The 18845-nt window shown below is 57.3% G+C and overlaps 1 protein-coding gene across 1 annotated transcript; it reads left to right on the forward strand.

Annotated features, from left to right (window-relative positions):
- The first annotated feature begins 1238 nt into the window (after positions 1–1238).
- On the forward strand, positions 1239–16988 carry STX1B (syntaxin 1B). Its single transcript, XM_045543291.1, has 10 exons — positions 1239–1326; positions 10141–10215; positions 10430–10529; positions 10620–10694; positions 13194–13267; positions 13573–13681; positions 13818–13891; positions 15769–15906; positions 16007–16117; positions 16370–16988. The coding sequence occupies exons 1-10, from the start codon at positions 1297–1299 to the stop codon at positions 16448–16450; spliced, it is 867 nt and encodes a 288-aa protein (XP_045399247.1). The 5' UTR covers positions 1239–1296; the 3' UTR covers positions 16451–16988.
- The last annotated feature ends 1857 nt before the right edge of the window (positions 16989–18845 follow it).

Here is an 18845-nt window from a genome sequence, read left to right on the forward strand (position 1 = left end):
GAGAAAGAAAGGGCCAGAGGAAGCTAAGGGACAACATCCAGAGGTTGGGGGCAGCAGGAGACAGAGGCAGGAGGAGGCAGGCAGAGAGCCAAGGAGGGGCGGGTTTCAAGAAGAGAGAGGTCATCAGGGTCAAATGCTGCTAAAAGGTCATGGGTGATAAGGCCTGATGGATTTGCTGTCAAGGGGGCCACTGGGTACTTGGCAAAATCAGAGTTAAGGCCTGTCCTGTTGGGGGCCAAAGCCCCACTGATGGGGGAGATGAGTGGATGTGATATTAAGATATGGAGGTGGGGAGAGAGGAGATGGGCATTAAGCGGGGCATGCAGGGTAACTTGGGCCCGCAGGGGTACCAGATTGGTCCTCCCAATAAGGATGACTTTCATTTTTAACAGAGCCATCTAAAGGTGGGCCAGGAGGTCTTGGGAGGTAGTGAGCACCCTGTCCCTGGAGGTAGACAAGCAGAGCTCTGAGACCCAGCACTGCGGGGGTGGGGCACGCTCAACACTAGAGAGGGGAAGGCTGTGTCCTGAGCAAGTGCTTGGCAGATTTCTTGCGTCAAAAAAGCCACACAGAGGGTCAGTCTTGCTATATCCAGCGTCCACAGAGGCTCCTCCAGGGGCACACACAGAGGTGGCCGTGTGCAGGCTCACACAGAGAGACAGACGGAAAATGTAAAATCGGTACCTCCTAGGTAAAGGGACCCACATCCCCTCTTCCCAGGTTATTCCCGCAGTTCATTCCCTTACCCCTCTCTCTGCCGTGCCACCCCCCCTGCAGGCCACCCGCATCCCGGTGCCTGCCCCCGCACCTCCTCTGTCTCTCTCCGCAGCTCTCTGCTTCTCCAGCTCTGCCCTCCCCCACCCGCCTCTGGGCCTCTCGAGTCCCCTCCCCGTGTGCCCCCTCCCCGGACTACAACCCCCAGGCGCCCCCAGCCCCGGGCTGCGCATGCCCCCTGCTCCCTGCCCCCTCGCGGCTCCCCCCTCCCTCCTCGCTCCTCACCTCCCTCCGCCCCCCTCCCCCGCGCTCCGGCTCCCGCATCCCTCCATCCAACCCTGTGCCGCAGCCGCATCGCCACCGCAGCCCAGGCAGAGCCGAGCCAGCCCCGGCCCCTGTCCCCGCCGGCCCTCGGCCCACCGGCCCGGCCCCGCCCCCGCCCGCAGGGCCCCCGCAGCTGCCCCGGCGCCCCCCGTCCCCGGCGCCCCCAGACCCCAGCCTCCGGCACCGAGGCGGGAGACCGGGAGCAGCAACAGAGGCAGGAGGACGAGGAGGAGGAGGAGGAGGAGGAGCCGTCGCAGGATGAAGGATCGGACTCAGGAGCTGCGGAGTGTGAGCTTGGGGGTGGGGAAAATGGGGGGGCGGGACCCCAATATTTGGGGAGCGCGTGGGTATGGAGTGGGGGAGGTGCTGGGACGTGGGGGTGAATGATGAGATCGGAGGTTGGCAGCCGGGGCACCCAGTATCTCCAGGCACCTGATGTCTCCAGTGAACCTGCATTTTGGGGACGGTGGCTGGAAGGGGTTGGAGGCCATTAAGACACAAGGGGGCAGGAGAGGTCTCAGGGGCCTCCGACACCCCACATTCACAGGAGAGCCCCGGGGTCTAATCTGAGGATGGGGGAGTGAATGTCAGGCGAGGATGGGAGGGTACTGTCCCCCGCCCCGGGGCAGGTTTGCCAAATTAGAAGGATGGGGGCGGTTACTGGGCCAGGCTGAGAGTCTAGCAGGACCCAGATTTGGGGGATGCTGTGGGAAAGGACACAGGTTGGGACTGAGATGCCAACATCTGGCGTGAATGAAGTGTGTGTGTGCACGCGCATGCTGCTGCCCGTGGGGAGGGGCACCTCTCAGAGACAGGGAGGGAAGGGTGGCCCAGGAGACAGCCAGAAGGCAAGGGCCTGAGACAGGGTGACCCCAGAGGTGGGAGATGGGGATGCAGAGGGGAGGGGAGGGGGTTCCTTGCACAGGGCCATGGGATTGGGTTGTGTGACACGGGCTGAGCTCTGCTGGGGGAACTGGGGCATCCTGAGCAGTCAGCGGCCGATGTGGGCCCAGGTCTGCAGGCCTGAAGAAGCCCGACTCCCGGGGTCCGGCCAGGCAGGTAGTTGTTTTTGGGAGACGGAGGAGGCTGCAGTGGAGGCTGCTGTTCGGAGGGGCTGGGAGCGGGGCTTGATGAGAATGGTTTCCCGAGCAGGGACGTTGCTGAGGCATTTGGAGAAATGACCTGGGGCCTGAGGAGGCAGAGCTGACAGTCGCAGTGTGCTTGTGGCCTGTGGTGTTATGTTGATAACAGTGCTGGCCCTGTCAGTGCATCGTGATGCACCAGGTCTTTACCAGAAGCCAGTTGGTTGTTACCCCAGGGTTTATTAACCCATTTGACAGATGGGGAAACTGAGGTTCAGATATGGGAAGGGACTTGCCCAAGGTCACCAACCAAGCAAGTGGGTGGGGGGTCAGACCGGAATCTAGGCCTCCCATCTGCCAAGTCAACATGGGTCTCTGCTTTTGTGGCCTTTGCAACGGAAGTCTTGGCACGGGGGCTCAAGAGCCCTGTCTTTGGAAAGCCTCCTGCTTTGGGAGTGGGCACCCAGACAGACAGGGGAAGTGACTGCTGGCTCTGGGGACAGACAAGTTGGCAAGTGGTAAGAAAGGAGGGGCTGGTGGTTGAGGGAGGGAATTTTGAACGTTTATTTCTTCATTAAACTTTTACCGAATGTATGCTCAGGTGTGAGGAAAATGACAATAATAATAATGACCAACATCGTTCTAAGTGTTTATACATATTAACTCATTTTGATCCTCACAGCAACCTATGAGGCTGATACTAGCATTATCTCATTTCATAGATAAGGAAACTGAGGCTCAGAGAGGTTAAGTAATTTGACCACAGTCACAGAGCTAGTAAGAGGCAGGAAGCAGACTCGGGCTTCAGCAGCGGTGCTCCCAGCCGCCTTCCCTCACAGTGGTTCGCAGAGCAGGTTTGCACCCGGAATCTCTCGTCAGAGCCTTGCCAGCTTCCTGTGAGGCAGGGGCCTGAGGACCACCTCATTTTATAGTTGGGGAAACTGAAGCCCGGAGTGGTTGAATGACTTCCCAAAGGGCACGGAGCTAGCCTGGGAGGCGTGCAGACTGAACCCAGAGCCCGTGCTGCCAAGGCCATTCGATGACTCTGAAATCCAGGGAAATGGGACGTGGGCTGGCGCGAGGCGGTGGAGTTGTGGTCTGATCAGAGGGAGGAGGGAGAGGCTAAGGCAGGGATGGGGGCAGGGATGGGGGTCCTGATCTGGCTGAGTCGGGAGGCCCCTGCCCAGAGGTGAGGAATCCCATCGACTGCCAGGGCTGCCAGGTGGGCTGCCAGGCCGGGAAGGCTGGAGGTGGCGTGGAGGGCTGACGCGGGCTGGGTGAATGCTGATGGCTTTGATGTTAGTCACAGCTCAGGGAGACTGGAGATTTGGGAGGGGGCGGCCGCCAGATGCAGGGAGCGTCAGGGTTTCCCTGCCAGAATTGAGAGCGAGGGGGCTGGGACACAGGAGGGACGGGGCCGGCTGTGCGGGACCTGGGCACAGGGTCTCCGAGACGCTGAGAGGCCGAGGCAGGGGCAGGGGTGGGAGGGGTGTTAGCCTGGTGCCCTGATTGCCCTGCCAGCAGTGCCTTAGAGTTCCCAAGGGCTTCTCCAGTCTGTTTATCACATAGTGGTTGAGGGCACAGATGGGAGCCAGACCATTTGGGTTCAAATCCTAATTTCCCTACTTCCCGTGTGACCTTGGGCAAGGTTGCTTAACCTCTCTCGTCCTCAGTTTCTTCATGTGTGAATTGGGAGTAATAATAGTATCTGTTTCCCAGGGCTTCCTGAGGATTAAAAGTAGTAGGGAGCCAGGCACAGCACCTCTAGAGGCTGAGGGGGGAGGATCACTTGAGGCCAGGAGTTCGAGACCAGCCTGGACAACATAACAAGACTCTATCTCTACAAAAAATTTTTTAAAAATTAGCCGGGTGTGATGGCACACACCTGTAGTCCCAGCTACTCAGGAGGCTGAGGTGAGAGGATCACTTGAGCCCAGGAGTTTGAGGCTACAGTGAGCTGTGATGATGCCACTGCACTCCAGCTCCTGGGCGACAGAGCAGGATTCTGTCCCTAAAAAAAAACTAGTTAATATGGGAAAAGCACCTAGGAGGGGGCCTAAGGCACAGCAATGCTCTGTGTTCGTTATTCCACAGATAACTTGTTTATTTATCTTGAACATCATCACATAGGCCCCCTGAGATGGGCAGGACATGACCCCTGGTTTGTTTTGGAATAAACTGAGGGCCAGAGGAAAAAAACTGATGTGCCCAAGGTCACATAGCTCTTAATGGCAGAGCTGGGGTCCAACAAGGGTTTTCTGTGTCCGGTTCGCCCGAGCACCTTTGGCTGGGAACTGGGAGGTGCTGAGCTGGACGTGTAGGCTGCCGTGGGGAGCTAATCCGCTAAGCAGGTGTCCCTGGGTGCAAGGGCAGGGGCCACGTGGAGTGGAAGGCCGCAGGGATGGGGCAACAGGAGACTGGGAAGAGAGGTGAGAGGGGGCAGATGGAGGAAGGGAGGCCTGCAGTGGGGGAGGCCTGGATTTGATGCTAGACAGGACTGAGGCTGCCAAAGGACAAGTCACGTGCCCTGAAGGCATCAGCTGAGACCTGTGTGTGGCCCTCAGGCATGGGGCAGGCACAGTAGGTGCATTAGAAATGCAGCCCTGAAATCACAGCATGAAAGATTGGCCCAGTGTTCCAGAGAGGTTAGGCAGAGACCAAGAGAACCCCCGGTGACGGATTGACACCCTCCAGCTGCATGGGGCTTCTTTCTGCCATTCAAACGCATCACATTTATCCCTGCTCCAGGGCCTTCGTGCTCGTTCCCTCTGCCCAGAATGCTGTTCCCTCTACCCAGAACACTTCCTCTGCCTAGAATACTGTTCCTTGTGCCCAGAATGCTGTTCCCTGTGCCCAGAATGCTGCTCCCTCTGTCTAGACTACCGTTCCCTCTGCCTTGAATTTTGTCTCCTCCACACTGTGTCACAGTTGGCTCCTTAGGACTCAGCTCAAATGTCACCTCCCCAGAAAGGCCCTCTCTGACTGTCTGTATGAATAAAGCCTTCCCCCATACCCGTTTCTGTCGCATCTTCCTGATTCTCTCCTTCCTGCTATTTAGCGCAATCTGAAATTACTTTGTTCGTTTCTATTGTCTGTCTCCCCCGCTGGAATGTCGGCTCCCTGGAGGCAGGCCCTTCTCGCCTGTCTTGTCACTGTGTCCCCAGCAGCGCCCAGGAGAGAACTGGCACAGATCATACATGTTTGTTAGATGAATGAATGACTCAGCGAGCCAGAGGGAGGGCGAGAACGGGAGCAGGTGGGTAAGGCAGGGCAGACGGAGGAGCGAGGGCTAGGTGAGAGGGCTGGGCTGGACGGTGGGCGGAGGGGGACAGGCCCAGGCCAAGGAGACAGATGGACAGAGCCGGGGTGGGGGAGGGGCACGGGAGAGGCTGCTGCCTCCAGATCAAACGCGTGCACCCTGAGGAGCATGGGTGAGCACACGTGTCAGTGCGGATGGGCATGGCACGCATGTGGGTTTTACACACATGCACACACACTCGCTCTCTGTGACTTTTCTATCACCCAGTTCCAGTCTCTTCCTGCCTCTATGTTTTGTCACCATCTCACCATCTGTCTCTTTGGTCACTGACTTGCTGGCTCACATTGTCCCTCTCCTCCATTTATGTGTCTGTCCTTGTTGTCTCCCCTCATCGACACACACACAAGGTCCCTTAGTGTCTCTGATGTGGAGACCTGGACTTTGGGGGGGTCCTGAGGAAGCAGACTGAAGCCGGAGGCTTGGATCTGATGCCCCCACTCCCAAGGCTGTTCCAGAGGGTGCTGAGAGCTCAGCACTGTCTCATGTCATCTTCTCAAGCACCCCAGGCATTGCTGAGCAGTAGAGACCTGCGGGCCTGGGTTCAAATCCAGGCATCGTCACCCCATCAGCACCCCCACAGTGTATAATTGTGGACAAGTTAGCTGATCTCTCTGCACCTCAGTTTCCTCACCTGTCAAATGGGGATATGAATAGCATCTACCTCATGGAGTGGTTGTGAGGATTAAACAAGAAATGCGTCGGTTGAAGGACCAGGACTGAAAAACATACAAAAGAATAACGAAAGAAGAAATGCAAAGCACTTGTAGCAGGGCCCAACTCAGGGTAATTAGTACACATGTGTTAGATGTACATAAATTATTATCTTCCTTGTTTTGCACATGCAGAAACTGAAGCTTGAATTGTCCGTCTGTAACTTGAAGTCACCAGAAAGTGGACTGTGGCACATTTGATTATCTTGTCCTGGGTCATCTCATTTGCCTGCAGCCTGCTTTCTTTTAGACTGCGTCCAGAAATGGAAGCGGTGCCCGCTGGTAAACGCGCACTCCTCAGAGCAGGGCGGGCCCTGGTGAGCACGTGCACCGGCCTGCCCATTCCAGCCGCGAGGGATCTGGGGCCCAGAGAGGAGCTGAGATTTGCCTACGGTCACACAGCAAGTCAAACAGAGGCTGGGAGGCCTGACTTCCTGTCTGGGCTCTTCCTGCAGCCCTGGACCCTCTCACTGATCTCGCATCCTGGCCCCAGGAGGTCAGCAGTACCGGAGACACAGCAGAGCAGGCTCTTTGGAACCACGTAGGAATAGAGGGGCTGCCATCTGCCTGCAGGACAGCTGGGAAAGAGCCTGGAACGTAGCGCCAGACAGTCCCAGGTTCAGGTCCCACCTCTGGCCTCATTTGCTGAGAAGACTTAGGCAGGTCAGGCAACCTCTCTGAGCCTCTTTCCTGCCTGTAACGTGGGAGCGGCAGGGAGTAATGGCCAGCGCTTGCTGAGCCTTACCTGTGCTGGCAGCACCGGGCATTCTTCCTGCCTTGTCTCTTTGCCACTACTTGGGGTGGACGCTGTTGCCATTCAGTGAATGCAGACACTGAGGCTCAGAGAGCAGAAGCCACATGGCCTTCTAGCTGCTGACCTGCGTGCGGCAAGTTCTTTAGCCTCCCCATGCCTCCGTTTCCCCATCTATAAAAGGGGGCTATAATAATACCTACCTCGGGACTGTTGTAAGAGTGAATTGGATAGACACATGCAGAGTGCATAGAACAGTGCCCAGCACGCTGTAAATGCTGTTTAAATGTTTACCATAATTATAATGATGTTGGCCAGTGGTCCCTACAGTGTTTTTATACTTTTTTTTTTTTTGATACAGAGTCTCACTCTGCTTCCCAGGCTAGAGTGCCGTGGCATCAGCCCAGCTGACTCCTGGGCTCAAGTGATCCTCCTGCCTCAGCCTCCCGAGTAGCTGGGACTACAGGCATGCACCACCATGCCCGGCTAATGTTTTCTATATATTTTTAGTTGTCCAGCTAATTTCTTTCTATTTTTAGTAGAGACGGGGGTCTCGCTCTTGCTCAGGCTGGTCTCGAACTCCTGAGCTCAGACGATTCACCTGCCTCGGCCTCCCAGAGTGCTAGGATTACAGGCGTGAGCCACCGCGCCCGGCCCTTACAGTGTTTCAATGAAGATTAAATAAGATAACACACATTTAAGACTTATGCAAAAGATACTATCAAATGATAGTATTCTGCTGGGTTTCCAGGCACAGAGTCTCATTCCAGGTTGGGCCTTGGCAGGAGCTGGCCTGAGAGGGGAGGCACTGGTGGCCGAGTGTCACTGCAGGAGCGTCACTGCAGGAGGCTGCTCAGCGTGGAGCCTCCAAGAGGGTTGTGGGCGAAGCGTGTCCTGGATGCACGCGGTTTCCTAGCCCTGTTCAGCCTGAGTGTTCTTGGGCAAGTCACTTTCCTTTTTCCCTCTGTCCTTCTGTTCCCTCATCTGTGAAATGGGACAATGCTATTTGCTTAGCTTTTCTGGCAGAGCTATGGTAATGAGGATCAAAAGGGATTATGCATGCAAAGTGTTTGCAAACTGTGAAGGATTATTAGCTCTCAGCTCTTTGTAATTATTGTATCACATAAACCACGTCGAGCGTTCTACCTTTCTGAGGCTCTTGAGGGCAAGTAAACAGATTGCTCTGGATGCCCCAGGGCAGAATCTAAGGGAACTGGTTCTAGGTACAACAGGAGAGATAGAAATTAGACTTTAGGAAGGACTTCCTAAAGTTAGCACGAGAAAGAGAGAATAGGAAAGTTCCCAGGCATCCAGGCCAGTGAGAGGCCTGGGGACTTCTATGGGGCTGGCTGGGGCTGGCTGGGGCTGGTGAGTGGCTGAAGGCAGCCAAGGGGCAGAGGAAGCCTTCTGGCCCGTGGGGAAGGAGGGCCCACAGGGCAGCTGGTTTTTGAGGACAGAGAAGGTGGAGAGGGATGGCCAGTGGGTCCTCAGAGGCGAGCACAGCACCCCAGAGCCTCTCGGGGCCACAGTGTGTTTGGGGTGGTCCTCAAGCCAGGTGGAGGCTTGAGAAGCCAGGAGTCTTCTCAGGGTCCCCAACACCCACCTGTGCCACCCCACCTTCTGGGAACAGCTATGAGCCAAGACAGAGGAACCTCCCTTTCCAGGCACATATTTGGAAATTAAACGCAAGTGCTGAATGTTTTCTGATGTGATGCGGGCCCAGTGTCTGCGTGGAGAACCCCTGGGGTTCCATCTGGGCAGGGCTTCGGCGGGAGGCCAGGCGGCTTCGGGAGCGTGTAGCTGGAGGTCCCCTCTGGGCTGTGTGGGCTCTTCCCGGCGCTGTCAGGGTTCTGCTCATTCCGAGTTCTCTTGGCTGTCTAGACTGCGTCTGGGGCCCATCTGGCTCTGCCTAGGTTCGATCTGAGCTGTCTGGTCTCTGCCGGCCCCTGCCTGCCCCTCTCTTTAGGTCCCAGCTGGCTGCGCCCCCAAGTAGATCCTCGCTGGGTCTGGTCTTGATTTCATTCAGGTTCCAGGGCTTAGAGTCTGTCTGAGCTCTTGCTAGATTCCTTCTGGAAATCAGGATGAACTCTGTTTAAGTTTCCATCGGGGCTGATTAGTGTTCCAGATGTCATCGAGCTTGATGGGCTCAGGGTTTGCCCTCAGCCCTCTGTCCCAAGCAAAGAGTGTGGAGTGAGGAGTGTGTGGCACTGGGGAGCCCTCCCTGCCACCTCTCCTCCTGCCCACACGGGAGGCTCAGAGGCTGGGAGAACTGGCCCAGCGGGCCCTCCCGCGTGTCCCTGGGGGTGTGGCTGGAGGCCTGTTCGTCCACACGAGTCAGCGTGCCGCCTGCTGGGGGTCTGTGTGCGGTGAACGCCACGTGGGTGTCGGGGGCCTATTCCTGTGTGCCTTGCGTGTCAGCTCTTCTTTCTGTCTGTGTCACTGGTCTGTGTGTTGGTGGCGGTGCTGGTGTGGGTGGGTAAATCCCTTTGTGTCTCTGAGCCCTGCGGGGGGAGGGCTGAGCAGCTGCAGGTTGCAACTGGGAAATCCACGCAAGGGAGAGCGGGCGGGTGTGCAGTTGGAGGTGCAGGGTGGTAGCAGGGAGCACGTGGAGAGCCGGCTGAGGGGCTGGCGGGGCTGGGCAGGCAGCGCGGGAGGTCAGGGTGTGCTGTGTCTCTCATGCAGCCCTCACTGGGCCTGACCCTGCCTGCTCAACTTGGCGCCTGCCCCTGGCAGGGAAGTGACCTTGCATAGGGGACATGTCTGGTTGGGTGGGGCAGGAGGGGAAGAGAAAGGGAGTAAACTGAGATCTGAGTGGGAGTGGCAGGGGCATGGCAGGGAGGTTCAGGCTCCTGGGACTCCATTCCAGAACGCTTCTCAGAACCCAGAGCCAGTTCTTACACGGCTGACATTTAACTGGTTGTTAAAATATTGAAATACATCCATACGGGTTGGTCAATAGCAGCTGCATTGAATACCATCCCTGCACCCCAGGTTGACTCTGCATCCACCCCGAAAGAAAGAGTGCCTTTTGCCAGTTCCCGCCAAGGGATCCTTTGGGCCATCAGATACTTTTGGTGCCCTTGCCATCTCCCCTGCGTAGGATCCCTCCCAAGACTCCTTCTCTGAGCCTAGAGCTGGGAGCATCCACGTATTTGTGGTAGGGAGAGGGCCAGAGAGTTAGCCAGCCTTGGGAGCCTGGGGAGGGACAGCTGATGGATTCAGTCTTCTTTTGCCTCCCAGGCGAAAGACAGTGATGATGAGGAGGAGGTGGTCCATGTGGATCGGGACCACTTCATGGATGAGTTCTTTGAACAGGTAATGAGCCTCCAACGCCCCCAGGCCCAGCCCTCAGCCCCCAGCCCACAAATTCCTTTTCCCTCTCCCTCCTCCTTCCCTACTCCTGCCCCTCCCTGGCCTTTTGTCAATCCTCTGGGGCTGGCCCCTCTCCCTGAGCCTGGGCCGCCTTTTCCCCTGGATTCTCCTGTCTGGCCCAACAACTCGGCTGGCTGTGGCCGCCTTTCTGCCCCAGGTGGAAGAGATCCGGGGCTGCATTGAGAAGCTGTCGGAAGACGTGGAGCAGGTGAAGAAACAGCATAGTGCCATCCTGGCTGCCCCCAACCCAGATGAGAGTGAGTGCTGCTGCCGGATGGCTGTGGGCTGGGGCAGGAAAGCGTCTGGGGTCCCACCCAGACTTCTCACCCCCCTCCCCCTCCCCTCAGAGACCAAACAGGAGCTGGAGGACCTCACTGCAGACATCAAGAAGACGGCCAACAAGGTTCGGTCCAAGTTGAAAGGTGAGGACTGCAGTCCCTCCACTAGGCAGAAAAAGAACCCTGCCCTCCATTGGACAAAACAGGCCTTTTCATAAGGAATGTCTACAAACTCCCAGGAACCGGATTCCTACACAGTGAGGAAGCACACAACCCAGATTTTCCCCCTGATACAAGGAGATGCTTTGGAGAAAGATATGTGACAGGGAAATGAGAAAGAGGACGGTTTCTGTCCCAACTGCAACTGAGCTCTGCTGGTTCTATCAGCATGAAGGGCCACCAGAAAAATAGTCTTCCAAGTGGCTTTGGTTTCGTTAAGTCCTCATTTCTCCTGAACAGGCACCCGGCATAGCACTGAGCACCCAGTAGGTGGGCTCAGCAAATGCTCTGAATTGGTATCCTTGGCCCAGGACAGATTGGACTGTATGGCTGACATCAGGGGCTGGCAAGCTTTCAAGAGGGACTTGCCAAATGCTCATGTATTCACTCTAATTTAAGGACTTGGGTGCTGGTAATAACCACCTTCTCCCAAAGCACTGTGGGTTGGGAACCTCCTTGTCTGCCGGTGCCAGAGGAATAACAGCGTTACTGTGATGCCACTTGGTATGCTGACAGTAACTCAGCATCAGAAAATGTTTTCCAAGCACCTCCAGTGTCCTGGGCACATTGCTAGGCTTTGGGGAGAGGAGATATATCAGACGCCTAGCCTGAGAGCACTGGCCTTGGTCAAGGGACAAGAGGACAGGAACTCCATGCCCTCCTGGACTCAAGGGGAGGCCACATGGAAGCCTCTGATGCTGATTTGTGAAAACAAGCCCTTTGTACTCAGGAGAGTATGCTGGAATGGAAAATGCCCTTAACGGGGAGCACATTAAGTGCAGATTTAGGCAGAAGGAGTCCATCCTCCACCATCAGCTCACTCTGGACAAATCCCCTACCCTCAGCTTTCTCATCAGTACAGTAAGAAAAACGGAAGCAATTTCAAAACTGGCTTTTTTAGGGGGGAGGGGCAGCAAAATCTTTTTTTTCCAAATGAAATCTTATAAGGAACCCCAATATATAAAACATACACAAGTCAGGTTGCTCTGGCTGAACTGGAGCTGAGGGGCCTGGCTTCTCCTTCATTGCCTGCAGCAGCCCCTGAGGTTCCTTCTCAGAAACAAGGTTCCTGCTGGCACATAGTTTAAAAACCTCTGGACTCAATGGTTTCTTTGGACCCACTGAGCGCTAACCTTGAACACTCTCTATGGGATCCTGAGGAAGGCTCTGTGGATTAGGGGTTCAGGGATAGACCAAGACAGAAGGTAGGAAAAGCGGCAGTGGCTTGGAGGAGCTGACCTTCCATACCTCCAGCAAAGGAGAGAAGATTCTCTGCTCCATCCTCTTCAGCCAGTGGCCGGAGCTTGTGGCATGAGCGCAGGTTTTGTGTGCAAACTTGAGTGAGTTGTTGCACCCATTTGAACCTCAGTTTCTAGTCTGAAACATGGGCTGATGTCACCAAACTTCCAAGATTGTTGTAAAAAGTTGAGATCCTGCAAAAGACCCCTCCCTCCCAAGTTGGCCCCAACCCCAAGTCTGACAGTAGGGCCCCAGTCTGGGCCAGCAGACTCCAGGATGCCTGGGTGTGCGTTCCTGTGCTTTCCTCGCAGTGGCTGGGCCACAGCTGTTGCTCAGTCACTGTGCTGGCAGGGGAGCCTTGGGGTGCCATCCAGGCCCATACCTCCCCCGCTGCCAGCAGAACAGAGAAGTGATGTTCTCAGGAATGGCCAGGAGGCCCTGCAAGGTCTGAGAGGGCCTGGTGACTCATCCCTGCTGCATATTCTGATTGTACTGAAAAAGATCTTACCATGGCTCTTTTATAGAAAATCTGAATGATAGTGTCAGGAGTGCATGATCCAGAAGCAGGAATCCCAATTAATCTGTGCACTTTTCCAGAACATCCTTTAGCAGTGGGAATTCCCGAAATAGGGATCACCTTGCAAGGCAGGGGAAGGGCTGTTTTCTCTGTTGGAACATTCGTCTGTTGGCCCTAGCATGCTCCAAGGAAAAGGTGCTCACTAGAACCTGACTCCCCTGGAAGTGCCTGCTGCCCACCAGAAAAACCGCAGGGTGGCTTCTTGCTCCCTGTCCGGAGGCTGCAGGAAGTGGAGAGTTCCCCCCACACAGGGGCCCCTCCAGGGGACCGGAGTCACAGCCCCCCCATGGGGTTGGGCAGGAGTTACAGCTGGTGGGACTTTCTAAGACCCAATTCTTCCACCAGAACAAGTAGCCCGCTTCTGTCCGGTGACCGTCTGACCCTCAGTCTCCCCTCCTGTCTGCCTTCCGGACCCCTCAAATGTCTGTCCGTCTGTTGGCTCGCTGGCCTCCTGCCCCTCGCCCTGGGGCTCTAGTGCCCGCGCTCGCCGTGGGCACGACGCCTCTTCCCAGGCCTGGGGTCAGCCGTGGGGTGTTGACCCTTCAAACGCCCCGGAACCCGCCGCACCTGCCTGGGCCTCCCGCCCGTCACTGCCCTCTCTCCCGCAGCCATCGAGCAAAGCATCGAGCAGGAGGAGGGTCTGAACCGTTCCTCCGCCGACCTGCGCATCCGCAAGACCCAGGTGCGAGGCCCAGCGCGGGTGGCGCCCCGTGGGGGTGGGACCAAAAACCGGCTCCGGGGAGCCCGGGCTGTCGCCGGCGGGTTGGGGGCGGGTGGGGGCCGGGCCGCGTCTTAGTGCCCCGACTGGGTCGCCGGCTGGTTCCCGCGTGGGATGGGGGTACGGGCGGGTAGGGGACTGTGAACCTCTGGGGTTGGGATCGCAGCCCGGCCGGAGAAGGGGGCGTAAACTAACCGAGCCCGTCCTCCCCACCCCACCCGTGCACCCGGACTCCCCGATGTGTGTCTGTCCTCCCACCCCCACCCCAGCACTCCACACTCTCCCGGAAGTTCGTGGAGGTAATGACCGAATACAACGCGACCCAGTCCAAGTACCGGGACCGCTGCAAGGACCGGATCCAGCGGCAGCTGGAGATCAGTGCGTGCCCCCCAGCTCCGCGGGCCGCCTGGCCCAAGGCCGGGTGGAGGGTGGGCTCTCGGGTCCCTGCCCCGTCCCGCCACCTCGGGCCCCCAGGCTGGCCGGACCCTGAGCGGGGAGTCCTTTCTCCCCGCAGCTGGAAGGACCACAACCAATGAAGAGCTGGAGGACATGCTGGAGAGCGGGAAGCTGGCCATCTTCACAGATGACGTGAGCCCCGGGGGGGCGGGCTCTGTCTCTGGAAAGCGTCTGCTCTCCTCCCCAAGCTCAGGTTGAACCGAGGTCCTAAGTCCACCGGGAATAAAAGCAGCAGGAAGCCTGGTCCGGGAACTGGGGGATTCCGGGAGAAGAGCAGAAACGCCCCCGCAACAATGGCGAGGGGGGCCTGCGGCCAGTGTGCTAAGCACTTGACATGTTTACATTTCCCCGCTGACTCATGTCATCCTCACCACACCCCGCAAGGGAACCCGGTTTCACAGATGTGGAAAACTGGCCTGGAAAGATGAACTCTCTTGCCCAAGGCCTCAGAGCCAGGGCTGGAACGCTCAGTCTGGCTTCTGAGTCCGAACTCTTCAGCACTAAGATACGCCACGGGCCCCCCTGCTGAAGCAGGTCCTTTTGCCATAGGATTAATTTGCCTACATTTTGAAGATTTTTTTTTTTAAACAAATGTTAGTGTTGCTTAAATTTTGCACACCGCCCTGCCCTTGTCATGTTATATGTGAAAGGACGGGCTTTCCCCAAGTGCGGCTCTTCTTTCCTTCGGTGGACTTTTGCCCGGGCCTGCCCAGTCCTGTCACTGTTTCTGCTTCTGGTGGCAGATGGCTCTGGTTAAGGGTCTAGACCAGCTTTAAAGTATGGTCTGTGATTGTCTAACAGTTTTCGGCAAGTTGTTATTTGGATCATTGGTCTTTGTTGAATTAGCTTTGTGCAAATCGACTGAGGGCCAGTTAGCCTGGACCCCACCCACCCACTCAGCCACCCAAAGAGCTCTGCCCAGGCCGTCTGTCTGTGTGAGAGTGGAGCGAAGCCTGGAGAGTGGCTCTGTGGGGGCCACTTCTACGGACAAGAGCTGACCCCTGCCACTGACGCACAGTCGTTACAATGCAGGGTGGTCAAGACCTTGGCTGAGGGCTGCACAAGCCACAGATGGGCCCTGAGGTGGCAGTTGAGGGTGATGAATGCTGGAGTCAGGGAAGACTTCCTGGGGAGATGTCATTGAGCTGCACTTGAGAGACAGGGAGTTTCTGGACATGGGGAGGCGGGTGAGGGGCACTCTAGGCAAAGAGCAGACTGAACAAAGATAGGGAGAGTGGACACTGGCCAAACAGCCATTCGATGACTTTGGCTCTTATAGGATGAACAGGAGGTGAGGGCAGAGAGGGAGCCTGGGCCTTGACTACTAAAACGAAGCTGTGTAGCTTGGGGTAGTGGGGAGCCCTGGCAGGCTTAAGAGCAGAGGAGTGGCTTGATGTGGTCAACAGAGTGGTTTGGGAAAAGAGTGGCCTAGCTCAGGCCAGGTGTTTGTGGGGAGGAGGTGTATCTGACTGGCTGGAGTCTCGCCCCCACCGACTGCCTCTCTTGAGGGATGTGGCACATGTCTTTGTTACGCCGCCTCCTCTCACGCGGTGCCCAGTGAGCACACCGCCTTCTCACCTGGGCCTTCTCTGCCCGCCACTCTCCATCTGCCTTGCCCTCTTCTGTCACCCTGTCTGCCTTGGCCATCTCTCTGCCCTGCGCTTCGCTAGTGTGTGTGATGGAGGAAGCCCTGGGACAAGGTGGTGGGTGGACAAGTTTTATTTCTTGTTATTTGACAGACTTCTCTTTAGTGCTTACCATGTGCCCGGCACTGTTCTGATCAACGTCTGCATAGTAACTCACCCAATTTTCACAACAACCCTAGGAGGTGGGCATTGTTATCGCCCACGTTTTCTGGGTGGGGAAACCGAGGCCAAGAGAGGCTGACTTATTCACCCAAGGTTGCAGCTAGCAGATGACACTGGGATTTGAACACAGACATGCGGGCCGCAGAGTTGAAGCTCGTGTGGGGGTGAAGGGTGATCGCTGTTCTCGTCCCATCACCCTAGATCAAAATGGACTCACAGATGACGAAGCAGGCACTGAACGAGATCGAGACGAGGCACAACGAGATCATCAAACTGGAAACCAGCATCCGCGAGCTGCACGACATGTTTGTGGACATGGCCATGCTTGTGGAAAGCCAGGTACTGGCTCTGCCGCGCCGCCCTGGGCACCTCCCTCGGCCCGGATGTTTCCTCTTCTGGCCCAATCCCCATCCCTCCCCGTGTGCATCTTTGCGTGCAGGGTGAGATGATCGACCGCATTGAGTACAACGTGGAACATTCCGTGGACTATGTGGAGCGAGCCGTGTCCGACACCAAGAAAGCTGTGAAATATCAGAGCAAGGCGCGGAGGGTGAGCAGGGCGGGTGGCCGGGGGCGGCTGGGCGGGGAGCCTGCAGGGGGCTGGCTGAGGCCAGGGCTGAGGCCAGTGGCGAAATCGAAATCGGGTGCGGGTTCTTATCGCTGGCTCTGACCTCTTCCTTCTTCTGTTTTCTCTCCGTCCTTTTCCTCACACCCTCCTCCCCGTCTTTCCCCCTGTTGTGTTTGTCGGTTTCTCTCTCTCTCTCTTTATCCCTGTTTCTCTCTCTCCTCCTTCTGTCTGCAGAAGAAAATCATGATCATCATTTGCTGTGTGGTGCTGGGGGTGGTCTTGGCGTCATCCATTGGGGGGACGCTGGGCTTGTAGGCCCCCCTCTCTCTCCCAGAGCCCTCCTCCACCACATCGGGAGCAATACCCCCACCGCCCCTCTCACTCCAGCCCTGCTCCAGCTCACCCCACCCCAGACCAGGCAGCCCCGCCCCTCCCTCACCCCACGGCAGACCCTGGAGTCCCTGGACCTCACCCTGCCATGGACCACCCCCTGCCCCCGCACGTAGATAGCAGCAGGCGTGATTACACATGCACACCAACATGCATGCCGCCGGCACATGCTCCAGACGTGTGGACACCCCAGCGTGTGTGGACGTGTGTAGATGTGTGTAGATGCACCAAATCAGCCCCTCACCCCCCACCTCAAGTCTGTGTGTGGTCTGAGCTTCCCCCTTCAACTGGGTTGTTGTGTAGACTGTGGCCGACAGTCTACACAACACAGCAGCCCGCCGAGCCCCTCCCTGTCTTCTGTGAAGAGGTATGTGTGTGTGCGTGTGAGACCACAGGTCTGTGGACACCCAATTTGTGTACATGGAATTTTGCATTTTGAGTGTTTGAACCTAATTCAACAGCAGTTTCTCCACGGATGGCCCCTCCCCTGTGGCTGCCACCAATGGGGCAGGTTGTGTGTGCAGACATCTCAGAGGAGCCAGGCAGGCCCGGCACACACAGGCCACGGCAGACACTCCCTGTGACGTAGGACAAACTCTCCTGGCTTGGTTACCCCCGTGTCGCGGGGCGGGGGTGAGTGTGTGTGTGTGCGTGTGTATCTCCAGGATGTGCCCAAAGTGTTGACGGGACTTCTCAGACGGAGCCCTCCACACTGTGGACTGGACACCGGTTTTGAGTGGACACAGAAATTTGTACTTCTGTGCTACCTAGAACATGGCTGCGTGAGTGAGTGTGCGCGTGCGCTTAGGGGCTTCTACATGGTGTGTTTGTGCCCCCTGTGTCTTATACGTACACATGTTTATTTCAGGACAGGTGCCCCATCTAGGTTTGTTTATCCAGGTTTATTTGCCCCTCCCTCTCTCCCCAGAGCTGCTGGCCGACACGGTGTGGCCGCACACGCTGCTGCATCACACCGGCGGCTGGAGCTTGCTGCCCGGCCTCAGGGCCCTGCGCTCACATGCCCAGACCCTTATCTTTCTCCGTCTCTGTCCAAGGACAGGCCTGCACCCGTGAAAGCTGGAGCACCGCAGGGTGCTGACACACGCCCAGGCTGAGGAGGCCCCGTGAAGGTGGCCCGGCCCAGGCACACACACGCACACTGTGTGCTCACATTGTCGGGGGGCTGCACAGGCCCCCCATTAGCACAGGAGCGCCTCCTGGAGGGGCTGTTTGCAGGGATGTCACTGATGAGGCGAGATGTCAAGGGCTGCCCCAGGCAGACTGAAAACCAGAGCGTGGCCCCCTCCTCGCACACTCACCCCAGACCTGGGGAAGGTCGATGTCGGTCCCCACTGCCCCACCGGATGCTCTGAGCTCTGCCTCAGGGAACCTGGTTTGGGAACTGTTTACTGTGGACGGACTGGAATGGTCAGTGTGGCAGTGGCCACTCAGGGTGGGGAGGTCCCGGGGCCCGTCCCCCGGACACCTCTTCTGCTGAAACGCCAGCAATGGCTGCTCCCCACTCTGGGGCGGTGGTGGGGGGGGTTGAAGGTGGCAGACAGGCTCAGGTTCCTGATGGTGAGGGAGGAGCTAGCTCTTCCCTTGTTGTGTACACAACGTGGGCACGGCTTGCGGGTTGTGTGTTTGGTGGCAGGCAGGAGGTGTGTGGAAGAAAGGACAATGTTAGAAGCCCCCTCCATGGCCCAGGAACATGTAGGTTGAACACATAAGTACTTGAATGTGCCCTGCTGTGGGGTGGGACATGCATGTGCTCTGGGTGAAGGGTCCTGCATCATGTGAAGTATGTGTGTGTGTGTGTGTGTGTGTGTGAGGCCATGCAGATGTGACCTCCCCGAACATAACACCCCTCCCACCCCCACCCCAGTCCAGACAGCCAACCTCTCCCCTGCCTGGCTGTGTGGGCCCTGCCCACCTAGTCTGTGTGTGTGTCAGTGTGGCCACATGTATGTAAGCCCCAGGTCGGCTGTCCTGAGGTGGGGAGTCTGCCTGTCCATCCCCAGAATGCCCTGCTGCAGGACGGGAAGTCTGCCCTGGAGTCTGGCCGCAGCCCTCCTGCTCCAACCTCAGGCTTCTTTGGAGACATCAGAGTAGGGCCCAGCACCCAGCCCCCTTCTTCCTTCCTGCTGCCCCGACAGGACCCCCTTTCAGCCCAGGTGTTTCCGGAAGTCTCACAGCCTTGGGGCCACAAGAGAAGGGTGGAGCTGTGGCTGGAGTGCTGCTCCTGCCTCCTCGCGTGGCCCACAGCTGCCCATCCGTGGACCTCAGGTGGACCAGGGGATCCCCGAGGGTCTGCTGTGCC

This window comes from Lemur catta, chromosome 2 (assembly GCF_020740605.2).
Source record: "Lemur catta isolate mLemCat1 chromosome 2, mLemCat1.pri, whole genome shotgun sequence".
NCBI classification, from domain to species: domain Eukaryota; kingdom Metazoa; phylum Chordata; class Mammalia; order Primates; family Lemuridae; genus Lemur; species Lemur catta.

Excerpts from the sequence above, each read along its gene's own strand:
- STX1B (XM_045543291.1), top strand. The coding sequence starts at position 1,297 with ATGAAGGATCGGACTCAGGAGCTGCGGAGT. Across the intron at positions 1,327-10,140 it reads GGACTCAGGAGCTGCGGAGT|GCGAAAGACAGTGATGATGA; the intron begins GTGAGCTTGGGG and ends TTTGCCTCCCAG. Across the intron at positions 13,892-15,768 it reads TGGCCATCTTCACAGATGAC|ATCAAAATGGACTCACAGAT; the intron begins GTGAGCCCCGGG and ends CCATCACCCTAG.